Source organism: Erigeron canadensis, chromosome 7 (assembly GCF_010389155.1).
Source record: "Erigeron canadensis isolate Cc75 chromosome 7, C_canadensis_v1, whole genome shotgun sequence".
NCBI classification, from domain to species: Eukaryota; Viridiplantae; Streptophyta; class Magnoliopsida; order Asterales; family Asteraceae; genus Erigeron; species Erigeron canadensis.
In genome coordinates, this window is record NC_057767.1 from 12430458 (window position 1) to 12443560 (window position 13103).

At 32.2% G+C, this 13103-nt stretch overlaps 1 protein-coding gene across 1 annotated transcript; it reads left to right on the forward strand.

The window, feature by feature from the left end:
• The first annotated feature begins 8648 nt into the window (after positions 1 to 8648).
• On the forward strand, positions 8649 to 9707 carry LOC122608974 (wall-associated receptor kinase-like 1). Its single transcript, XM_043782039.1, has one exon. It carries the CDS (start codon positions 8649 to 8651, stop codon positions 9705 to 9707), a length of 1059 nt encoding a protein of 352 aa, XP_043637974.1.
• The last annotated feature ends 3396 nt before the right edge of the window (positions 9708 to 13103 follow it).

A 13103-nucleotide genomic window follows, 5' to 3' on the forward strand; every position in this document is an offset into this window, starting at 1 on the left:
ATTAATTCTTTCATTAAAATAATATTCACTATCATACCATGAACTAGTGACAATTGCTTATAGACAAACAATTCTTTTCGAATCATATATCAACTCAACTAGTACCACTAACGAAGAATTAATACATAACCAATATTATAATAATTATTTAAAAGAATTAAATCACCAAGATCTCAAAACAATGGTAAATAAAGATCAATCCTTTGAATTAAAATATTGCAATCACATCATCTGTCTCGCTTCATCAAGGTAGATGATAAACAGTTTAGCCACTCATGATCAATCCACAATAATAATTAAAATAGAAGAGAAACATGATGTACCAATCGTTTGAAGAAAATAAATTGCAAACAGTAAGTAGATATGATCTAGATGGGTGCCCGTGAATCTTCAACGAATCCGCCTAAGAAATTATCTTGATTGGAGATTGAAGAACCCTTGTAGAACAGCTCCCAGAAAGATTTTTGATAGCTGCAAATTCATCCCTAGGGTTTATATTTATACTCCTCTCTAAATCTGATGCAAAACCGACCTAGGGGTCTTTTTCCTGTGCACCCACTACGGCGCAGTGGGACTGTGTCTTCCCTCACTGCGGTGCAGTGAGGTGTTGTTGACTTTGACTTTGGCTGACTGCGGCGCAGTGGCTTGCGTGACCACCACTGCGGCGCAGTATGAATCCACGTCTTGATTCCTTCTTTCCTTGACTGCGGCGCAGTCCTTCTCTTGCCATCCCCACTGCGGCGTAGTGGGGGCAAACTCCACTAATTTCCGTGGGATTTGGCTGCGGCGTAGTGGGCTAGTGCATCCCCACTACGACGCAGTCAACACTTGTACAAAGCAACCTTCTTTCGATCTCGTATACTTGCCACGCTCTGCCGTTTCTTCCACTCGAATCAACCTCCGACATCATAGATCACCTCTGGGCCAACAAGTCTTCTGAAAATGCAACAAATGAACACGTAACCTGCTTAGAGCCTGTAAACACTAACAAACACCATAAACGCGCCAAATGCATACAAAAACAACTTAAAACATATAGTAAAATAGCCAATAACGATGTGGGTAATAGGTATAAATTAGTCACATCAAATCCCCCCACACTTGAGCATTGCTTGTCTCAAGCAAATCTGAACTTTAAGTAAAGCATTCCTTGACAATCAAACTATCAAACTAGTGACAAGTATCAAAAAGAAGCAACACCAAGCATGTTAAATGACAAAAAGTGGGTGAAGCAGTTTTAATCTTAAATGAAAACTCGAAATGTTTGACAATACCTGAACAATTCGCAAGCCACAATAATCAACTAAGCATAAATGAGAACAAACGATCCTATCAATATAATTCTAATCCAACAAACTTACTTTCGGGTTGAATATAATACAAAGTTACAATTTTTGAAGTCATATACTTTAAACATTATTGTTTATAAACATTAACATAATACAAAGTTCAAACTTAATTATTCAGGAAAAAAAACCTTAAACCAATTTAAAATTTAATAAAAGGTATATAAAAAATAAAATATTAAAATTTGACCAAATTTGATTTTTGACCCAGTCTTGACCGAGTCGACCGAGTTTGACCAAAATTAACCTGATTTGTAAATGTTGAGAGATGGATCCGACTCGTGGAGGAGCTGATCCCGAGTATGAGTTTTACAATACTAATAATCACATAATTATTAGTTTTTTGACACTTTAATTGTGTATTAAATAAACAAAACATAAATAAAACTAATGCCATTACATAAAAAAAAAAACCTAACTCGATTAAAGATTTTAAAAAGTAACATAGATAAAAATAAATCCATCAACATAAACCATACTTAAACAAATCACGATCATCGTCACTAACATAGGCATGATGTCGGGCGCCACGTATTCTAGCTCATGTTCTCGCATTGATGGTCAACCAAATCTAACATGTTACATTAACATGTGTGTTTTTTTGCTTCTGGCAGAAAACTTTATCTTCGTCTTATAAAATCATATTCTTTAAAAGAAAAGACTTAACTTGACCAAAATTTTCTTTTCTTTGTTTGAATATGCGCCACATTTTTTGCTCGGTGCGCGAACATAAGCTTTTATGCTCTCGAGCATGAGTTGCATGACCATTAGGCAAGAAATATGTGCCACATATTTGAGATGGGAGCCACATATTTCACCCAATATACGATCAGAAGGTTACAAAGACGTCAGCTATGTGCCACATGTTACATATATGCGACGCTTATCAACACCTGACAGCAAATGACTCATTTTGTGAAAGGACCAAGCTCGACTCAACCATTTTATAAGGTTATATATATATATATATATATATATATATAACACTCCGGTAAGATCAGTCTTAAAATAAGAATGGTGAGAACACTTAAAAAGTATCATTTTGATGCATTAAAAGTCTATAAAACTGATATAGTGCATAACTAATTATCATTATTTAAGTGTTTAACAACATATTGATCCGTCAAAATTGAAAAAATCACGTTTTTGTTGGATGCATCATCTTGATGAATATGCATCCAAGATGGATGCACAAAACAAAAAATGTGATTTTTTCGATTTTGACGGATCAATGTGTTGTTAAACACTTAAATAATAATAATAATTAGTTAAGCACTATGCTAGTTTTATGGACTTTTAATGCATCAAAATGATGTTTTTTAAGTGTTCTCACTGTTCTTATTTTAAAAGTGTTCTCACCGGAGTGTTACCATATATATATATATATATATATATATCAAAGAATTTGCTCAATTAGAAAATTCGGACAAATACATTTACTAAAACTCGTTATAAAAGACAACGCATAAAAATTATAAATTCCGGCATGACTTTTTTGTAAAATCTACACCAAAAACCTGTTACGGATAATAAGTTTTCAAAATACATTTAATCATAATTACTACATTACTATTACAAAATGACTCATTATAAATAACCGAAAACTCATTGAATCTAACACTTGACGTAACAACAACTTTACCAAAATGACATATCAAGAGCCAAGATCAAGAGGGCGACTATGGGTTCTATCAAATAAACCATTTTACCAGAAAACTTAATTGTAGTGATATAGGTATATTCATACACATGTTTTAATCAACGTCTAACAACATGTAATTTTTAATCAATACAATTATATATTATATTGTCGATTACTTCCTTACATTCTATCTTCACAATTCTGTCCATATTATAAATATACTCTTACACACAACTTAACATCATTTTACTATACACCATTTTAAACCACACATATTAGTAATGAAAATAATACTTTTTAAATACAACTACAATGCCGAAACAAATATAATTTATTTCGCACGTGCAACACACAAGTCTTAAGACCTCGTATTCACGAAAATATTAACCGGTTCACGTCACGATTGTCACACAACATTATTAATTACCTGGATAAATTTGATTACCCTATTTGTTTGGAAAGCGGAGTATCGAATTATAACTCCATCTCACCATATATATGTACGTAGGTGACTGCCGCTTACTCTAATTTTAGGTTGTTTAAGGCCTCTCCTTATAACCCTCCACTTCTTTCTCTATTCATCTTGCCACATCAGTGTTTTTCTCTTCTCCAACATCCTAAGAACACCCCTCCTTATAAACCCTATTATTCAACTATTCTTCTAATACTTATTATTTAATTTCTAATTTTTTTAATACAATACAAAACTAAATTAAATAAAAACAAATTATTTAACTTAAAACTTTTAAAACTATTTAAATTGTTTTGTAAATAGTTAAAACTTCAAGGGTTGAAACAAAACTTAATATCAAATCATTATATAAATAAAAAACAAATCATACTCCTTCTTCCCTTGATATCTTTCACTCAAACACACGTATATACATCTCTATATGGGGGAGTGATATATCTACATCACATATTAGCCATCTACAACAACGGTATATATTTTATAAAACAGTGTGCAACTATACAATGCATATATAGATATACTGTTGTGAATGGCTAAAAAGAGTTGTAAGTATATCATTTCCCCTCTATATATGTATATATCTTTCACAGACACCAACTTGTTTCTTCAAATTAACGGACCAAAAAAAAGAAAACTTTATTTTATAATTAACAATGGAAACAAGCGTCCCCCCCCCCCCCCCAACCCCCCCAACCCCCACCCACACACACAAACCGACGTTGCATCCAAAAAAGGGATAAACCGCCCGACGCCGGCCTTAGACTTCGTGCAACTAATAATGTCTGATGCCTCACTAGCGTCCGACGTTGTTATAAGGAGGGGCCTTAGTAAGTTCCCTTCTATAGCAATATAAAATTCATGAATGTACATGTTGAGGCTCGAATCCTCGAACTTACATATAGTGGGTAATTTAAAAACCCCACGACTCACTCGGTTGATCTGGGATCATTGTCAAGTTGATTACGTTATCTGATTTGTATTAATGAATTGAAGGTTAGTTATTTCTTTGTATTCTTGTTGTCCTACTAAATATGTTTTGCTATATATTTTCAAAGTTTTTTTTTTCCCCTTTTAATCAAAATTGACTTTAAATATCCTTTTATGTATTATATAATACTTGATGGAATTTATACAAGTTAAAAATACATGTAAAACTCAATCAATTCACATATCTTTTATAATGTATTATATATATAACGCAAACAAAATTATTAAAAATTAAAATTGATAAGGAAAGATTTTAAAAATACAAAACAAGACATATTTAATGAGACAGATGGAGCATTATTAACTGCTTCGCAACGATCTTGACAAGTTTGTTTCATTATTATCAGTAAATAATATAACATTTGTCTATAGTATCTGACGACATAAATAACCAACAATAATTATTAATTTATTTTTATTTTTTACAGAAACAAAAACTATAAAAGATTTTTCTTTTCTTATTTTTATTTTCATTGTCAAAGCTTGGTGGCAGAAAAAAGTTTAGTTGGTTGTAATTTCTTTCATTATCTATAGTACTATATATAAAAATTATGCATATCTTGTTGAAAAGTTAGAAAAAGAAGAGATACAAAATGACTATTATATCCATAATAAAATAATCTACACTATTTGTCCTTTATCTTCTAAAATATTTCAACTACTCCTTTAAATCAATTACTTATACATCAATTACATTTACATCAATCTAGAACACCCGTCACCGCCACCAACATCAATAGTCGTTATCACCACATGTCCCCAACCACCAGACCGCCGTAACAACCACCGACGCATTGTGCGGGTACCGTGCTAGTTATTGTAATGTGTATTTTTTTTTTTTACCTTGATAAAATAATATGATTATTAATAATGATATGTGTAAGTTTGTAATTGGGTAGTCAATTGAAAGACATTTCTTAGCGAGGATGTACACATATTCAACATAAACAATTAATATTGTACTTGATGCTTATGAATTTATACTTTAGTGTCATTGAAAAAAAGAATTTTTCTATTGTAGTTGTACATTACCTATACTCAAATCACCGATTTTTATATTATGTTCTTGAATTTTTCTAAGAGTAAAAAGGAAAAGATTCCAAATGATCCGATAACAATTTGTGTTTTCGAGTTTTTTCTTTTAAGAATGAAAAGAAGCTGGTGAAATGATAAGAAGTTAACTGATAAACTAGTTGATTTTGTTCTCTAAATCTGCTTCCCATTTTTGGGATTGTTTGAAAAGATTTAATATCTTCCCATCTCCATCTCATTACTTTTTTTTTTCTTTTGGTAATGAACTTAAGTACTTAAGTACGTAACATTAAGCTTTGTTGTATTATAATGAGTTGTCTATAATTCTTTTATTTAGATATTGACGAGTGTAAAGATCCAGCGAACTATCCATGTTACGGAGTTTGTACAAATACTCTTGGGAATTACACTTGCAAATGCAAAAAAGGATATTTTGGGGATGCGACAGTTCCAAATGGATGTAGAAAGAAACCATTCCACCAAACTCTCTTATTTAAACTAGGTAAATCCTATTTTTATTAATTCTTTTTTGATAATAAACTTAGGGCCATGACATACGGTATTAAGATTTCTGCTAACCCCCACGTCCGCATTCACTGATTCACGTGGTTAACTCTTGCTATCAAATTAATTGCATATTTACATGGCATGTGTAAATTTAAATTTTTTAATTGATTACTTTGTTATTGAAAGAAAGAACTACTATTCTTACAATCATTACGAGTATCATAGTCGTATTTGACACTTGGGAGTACAAGGAACAAGGAATTTAAGGTTAATTTTATAGCTAACTAAAATATAAATGTATTTTCCATTTGTCATTTACGAGATGGACACTACAAAACGGGTGGCGGTAGTGACAGTGGCAATAACGGTGTAGTTATCAATATAAAGTAATTGATATAAAAGTGGTAATGTAGTTATCTTAGGGGTTAAGAGATGTATATTATAAATAATTTCATTAAGAATATTATAGGTTTTAGGTGGAAATATTTATAGTAATGAATAAATGAGCGTGATAATTTGAATTGATAGAGTGAAAATTATTTTAGGGATATCTTGGGTAGATAAAATGTGTGAGTTGAGAATATGTTGAAAGTTAATGGTATTTTAGGTATTTTAAAGATACAAAGTTGAAAATAAAGGAGGGCTAGTTTGTTTTATAAAGGACTAGAGGGATACCCGCGCGTTACAGCGGTACCTCCGGAAGAAAAAGGCAGTTAAATGTGGGGGTATCATTAACAAAAAACAATGGGCCGGCTGTATTGAATAGTAATACATGTGATGCGGCTAATAATTTTAATCGAATCTAGAAAATAAAATGAGATCTTGTCTTCTACATCAAGTAACCCTTATCAAACCAGCGTTATAAAAATTAAAATAAAATTGAAAAAAAAACTACTTTCAATCTACATGACTATACATAGTGAACAACTGCAAACATCAACATACCACAATATCCATTACCTAAACGCACAAACATTTCTATTGTAGATGCATAACATTTTTCTAAGAGTATTTTAGGAAGTTCAGGAATATAGTGTTTGAGAAAGTGTACATTCTAAGGGTAAAATAGGAAATTTAAAGGTAGAGTGTTTAATTTGGGGAGAGAGTAGTTTGTTTATATAGGGAGTATAAATATAGAAGTATAGATAAACCATCCTATATTTTTTTTTATTCAATTAAAGTAATAAAAGATGTTTTTGTGTCCTTATTTAGAAATGATACTTTTTAAATTTGAATATTTTTGTATAGTTTTTATTATCATATGTAAAGTGAAGATTTTCAGGTATAAACTAAACGTACATTGAAAATTACCGTTCTTGAAACTTTAATTTTTACTAGAAAAAGAAAACTTATAATGCCTCTATAGAAAGTTAGAAACAATTGATCATCATCTACTAATAGGTATAGTCACTAGGTGGTCACATGTAGAGATCGTAAAAATACATGTACTCAATGGAGAATCCAATACCTAAACCTGATTTGACTGAAGAATTTTTAAGTTGACCGAAGATAGAGATGAGTATGAGGATGCAATTATATTCCCCAATGAGAATGGGGACAGAGATGAGAAATCATAAATCTCTGATCCCCACATTCGAACCCAAAAAAAATTATATATATTTATTAGTATCACTTTAAGTTTTCTCTATTTATTATTAGAGTTACTTTAAGGTTGGAACTTTTTATCCACCGCTGCCTCCGTCACTACATCGCCGCATTGCTGGACATATGGCTAGTTCTACATTATAAGATTTGTTTCCAATTAAAGTACCTATAATACACTTATGAAATTAGGTTACTATGTACATTACTCGGACTTTAAAATAAGTACACTACCACCTTTTACATCAGTTAATTTAACAGTAATAACCACATTGCTACTGTCACCACCGTGCTCATCACCGTCGTCGCCACCATCACTTGCCGCAACCAGCATCACCAATCAATCATCATCACCGCCACCACCGCTGCCGCCACTACACTGTCGTATCACGCAGACTTTTAACTATTCCTCATAAAATACATCTAGACAACATTATTTCTTGATTGATACGATCTCATTAACTTTTTATTCTCAATTTATATGATGTTTAAACATAATTTAAAAACCAAATACTCCTATTTGGTTGATCTAAGGCCACAACATTATTTTCGCACTAGGCTAGCGCGGGAATGTACGAATGTATCACTTTCATTGCTTTTTAGAACCATCTAAATCTAAATAAACTATATATATACATAAGAGTTAGTTATTTTAAAATAAATATTAAAGCAAAATAAACAGGTTGGTTATTGTAAAATAAATATTAAAGTAAAAACAAATAGAAGATGATCTTAACTATTAGATCATGATAAAATTGATCCACAAAGATTAACGAAAAACAAGTATATATATTTATGCATGATAATTTTCATGATGCATAGTAATTTTTATTTTAATACTTGTTTTATTTTAACTAGAACATAAAGTGATTATCGTCTGCTGATCCATATGTGTAGGTATTGGTCTCGCGTCACCCACAATAGTAATTGGATTATTGTTGTTGTGCTTCGTCGAGCATAAAAGAAAGCTAGAAAAACTAAAACAAAAGTATTATGAGCAAAATGGGGCACACTATTAAAAGACAAACTAAAAACAAAAGGTGGTGTCAGCCTCAATTCTATGAACATTTTCCGTGTTGAAGAGTTAAAGGAAGCAACCGATAATTTTGCGGAAAGTAAAGTAATTGGGAAGGGAGGCAACGGTACTGTGTACAAGGGAACTCTAAAAGATAACCGTTTTGTCGCAATCAAGAAATCCCAGAAAGTAGATGAAGGACAACGGGAGGAATTTATAAATGAAATGGTGATTCTCACGCAGATTAATCACACAAACGTGGTGCAACTAATAGGATTTTGTTTGGAAACTGAAGTCCCATTGCTAGCTTATGAATATGTCTCAAACAATACCCTTCATTACCACATCCATAATAGAAAAAATGGTACAAGGAGATTGCCTTGGGATACTTGTCTAAGGATAGCGCATGAATCTGCTGGGGCACTCGCTTATCTTCACACAGATGCTAGAATGTCCATCATACATAGAGATGTTAAGTCTACTAACATCTTGTTGGATGAAAAGTTCACCGCAAAAATTGCAGATTTTGGTGCTTCAAGGCTCGTTCCATTAGGTCATGATGAAGTCGTTACCCTGGTTCAAGGAACGTTCGGATACTTAGACCCCGAATATTTTCATACAGGCCAATTAACGGATAGAAGTGATGTCTATAGCTTTGGTGTGGTTCTTGCAGAACTCTTAACAGGGCAACAACCTCTCAATATGGAGAGATGTCCAAAGGAACGAAATCTCGCAACATACTTCTTGAACGTAGTGAAGGAAAATAACTTTCTGGATATCCTTGAACAAGGTGTAGTAAAGGAGGCACCCTATGAGCAACTTAAAGCAATAAGCGATCTTGTATGTAGGTGCCTTAACCAAGTGGGTGGGAATAGACCTAGCATGAAAGAAGTAACTATGGAGCTTGACACTATGAGAAAGTCGGGGAAGCATACTAATTGGGTTAATGAAGACAATTACGAAGATAACAACGCTCTTACGATTAAAATGGAACCAATCAACTTTTATACTATTCCGCTAATGCATATGAGTGATACTTCCGGGGACACTTCTATCAGTAGTGAAATTGAAGACATGATGCTTTCATCACGAAGTGCTCGTTAAACATATAGAATCGTGTACAATTGTTAATATTTTAAAGGGTGTAGTGTGTCATATTTGTATTTTACAATAATGAGTATAAATACTCATTGTTTTGTATTATAAATTATGGATTGAAGTGAGACTATTTGTATCAACAAGGGTGCCTTGTAGGCTTGTAATAATAATAACCCAAGTGATAACGGTGTTCGAGGAAGATTTTATATTTTGTATAAAGTTAAACACTCAACGAAGACAATTATAACATTTATAAGCATAACCAGGAGGAGAAAAAGACATGCACTTAGAAAAAAGAATTAGTTCCCTAGTATTTCCCTAGTATTGTCGAGAATATTACACAACAAACTACACATACAGAGGCACTTCACATCATTAATTAAGTAACTTAAAGCTGAAAATTGTACATAAATAAGTACACATATATAGTGTTGGTGGATTACCTAATTAGTTTATTAAATAGCAGAAACTAACAACGCAGTCAATTTACCAAAACACAAATTCATGAAAACATATAAGACAATAACTACAATTGAAAAGACAAAATACAGATTACCTAAACCAATGGAAAGAGCAACAGCAGAGCAACTGGAAATTTGGAAACCTAAAATATATACTTTATACCTAAAAATAGGAGTAACAGGAATATAAAAGAAACTGGTTGTCACTTTAATAATTGATTACCTAAACCACTAATCCAAATTATATGAATGCCAACGAGAGTTTTATAGAAATCCCATTAAAGAAATCTAGAACTTAAAAAAAAAAGAAGGAAAAACATGGAGGCCAGATTCGAACCAACGTCAACAAACAAGTGGGACAATGAACAAACCAACTCGTCTACTAATACTTGTACTAAGAATTTGGCAGTGTAAATATATATCTTAATCCTAATCAATCACTGTTCACATCCCATTACCTTAATAAAGGATTTAATAATGAATATAAGGTGGCGTTGATTTGTAAAATGTTTTTGAAAAAAAATGTATTATATCATTTACTAGTCAATGACGCAAATACCTTTTATGTTACTGAAGTAGGTCATTACCATGTTAGGTAGGGAAAGTAGGTCCTTACCATGTTAGGTAGGGAATGCATCAACATTTCTGTAATGTACATCTGTCAAAAAATAAAAAAAAAAAAAATCTATTTCCTATTATACTAAAGTAGATGACCTAGAAAAAAGATAGTCATTTTTTTAGTCACTTTCTTTAACTTCAAATTCCTTCATCTTCTATTACTTGAAACCACTACGTCATCATCATATTTTTTTCAACAACTTCACCTTATTATTTTTATTTATTACTAATTATTATTATAAGTAATATTATCTTTATTATTAATCATATTATAATTACACATAAAATGGAGTGGAATTTATATTATGAAGGAATTCAAAAAAATTTTATTTTTATTTTTAGAACAACAAGGGCTGGACAACGAATATCCCGACCGGTTACCGTGGACTTAAGATCCGTTTCCCTCCCCCTGTCCGCCCCAACCGGTAAATGATCCACGAAGGTCCAGGAAATCTAAAAGCCTGTAAATCTCATGCCCGAGAGTATCGATCTTAAGACCTCACCGACAAACATCCGGATATCCAACCATTGAGGTAATCAGTGGAGGACGAATTCTTATTTTTACAGCCAAACATAAAATGGAATGAAACTTACATTCCAATTACATCAAATTTCTTCAAATATGCCAACCAAACGTGTCCTAAGTATATAACTAGTCATTCCTTCGTAATAAAAACTTGAGAATAAATATCAATTCCCATCTCATACTTATTGTGCAACCGTCAAAACACATTTTACTAACTAGCAAAATCTCCACTAATGCACCATAATCAAGCTCACATTCTTATAAATTCGATGCTACGTTTGGTATCATAGCCTAGGCGAAAGGAATTAGGCTAAATATCTTTTATTTTGTATCAGTTTCCATTTCTTTCATCTATCTAGTACCTCTTCAAATCTGGTAATATCTTTTCCAATTTTCAGTTGTGATTTCGTGTTTATAATGTCTAATTAAAACCACACACTGCTTATATGTGATTTATTTGTTGAATTTAGTTATCAAATAAGACGGTTTGTTGAGTATTACTGACATTTCAACTGCGAGTTTTGTTATTAATTAACTTGTGTTTTTATAATTTGAGCTAAATCAAGGTGGATGTTGAATGGTGTGTGAATTGATGTTTGGCTGAATTTTGCTTGTAGAAAAGAATGCATACAAATTGTTTGTGAGAATGCCTCAATGAAATTTTAGCTGTGATGCGGTTTTTGCTCGATTGATAAATGCGCCCACTTAAATCTTAAATTACCCCGGTCGTACCATTTCTGTTATACTAAACACATAAGGGTACACAGGTACATTGCCCGTAAGTAGGGGTGTTATCGAGCCGAGCTTGAGCTCGAGCTTAGAATGCCTTGAGCTCGACTCGAACAATATTTGCTCGGCTCGAGCTCGACTCCTTGTACCTACGATATGGCTCGAGCTCGGCTCGAAAAGCTCGAAAAAGGCTCGATTTTGGCTTGTGTCTATAAACATGACTCGAGCTTGCCTCGAACTCGGCTTGAAAAGCTCGAAAATATATATCACTTATAACAACATTTATACAAATAACCCTTGTAGAATTAGAAATTTACTATTTAAGAATTAGATATTTAAATAGGGGTTGAGTATTGTAAAACAAGTATTAAAGTAAAACAAATAAGATAAGATCTTGACCCTTAGATCATGGTTATATTGATGCACGAAAATTGTCATTGGATTATTGTCGTTGTGCTTCATTGAACATAAAAGAGAGCTGGAGAAACTAAAACAAAAGTGTAACAACCGTCGTAGAAATGTAGTAAATGAAGTCCACAAATTTTATCAAAGTTCTTGCCATGCTTTAAACTTAAGATATATGCTCACATGAAGGCCAATTTAATCTTAAATCTTGAATTATAAGACGAGTTTATGATTTATTATGATAAAACATTAGAATTCGAGTCGTAAACGATCGTATTTAAGAAAGTTCTAGTCCAAAAATGTTCACAAATAGTCCCTACATTTATTAGGTTCATCTAATATTGGAAAACTATAAATAGAATATCCTAGTGAGAGAAACTCATCCCCCCCTTCTTCTTCATCCCACCTCTCTCTCTCTAAAAACACCTTGTAGCCACCATTTTCACACACAAAATCCATCTTTTGATTTTGGATTGTTAAACCAAAATTTCTTGTACTTTTAGCTTCCTTGTGATAATCAAAACATATTTCTAGTATCAAATTTCAGGTAACAACAACAAATTTTGAGTTTTTGATCAAAATAAAAGTATACTTTTTCAAGTTTATGTTCTTGATGATTTGGTCCATTTTTGATATGAAAACCGTGTTAAAAGCTAATGGGTT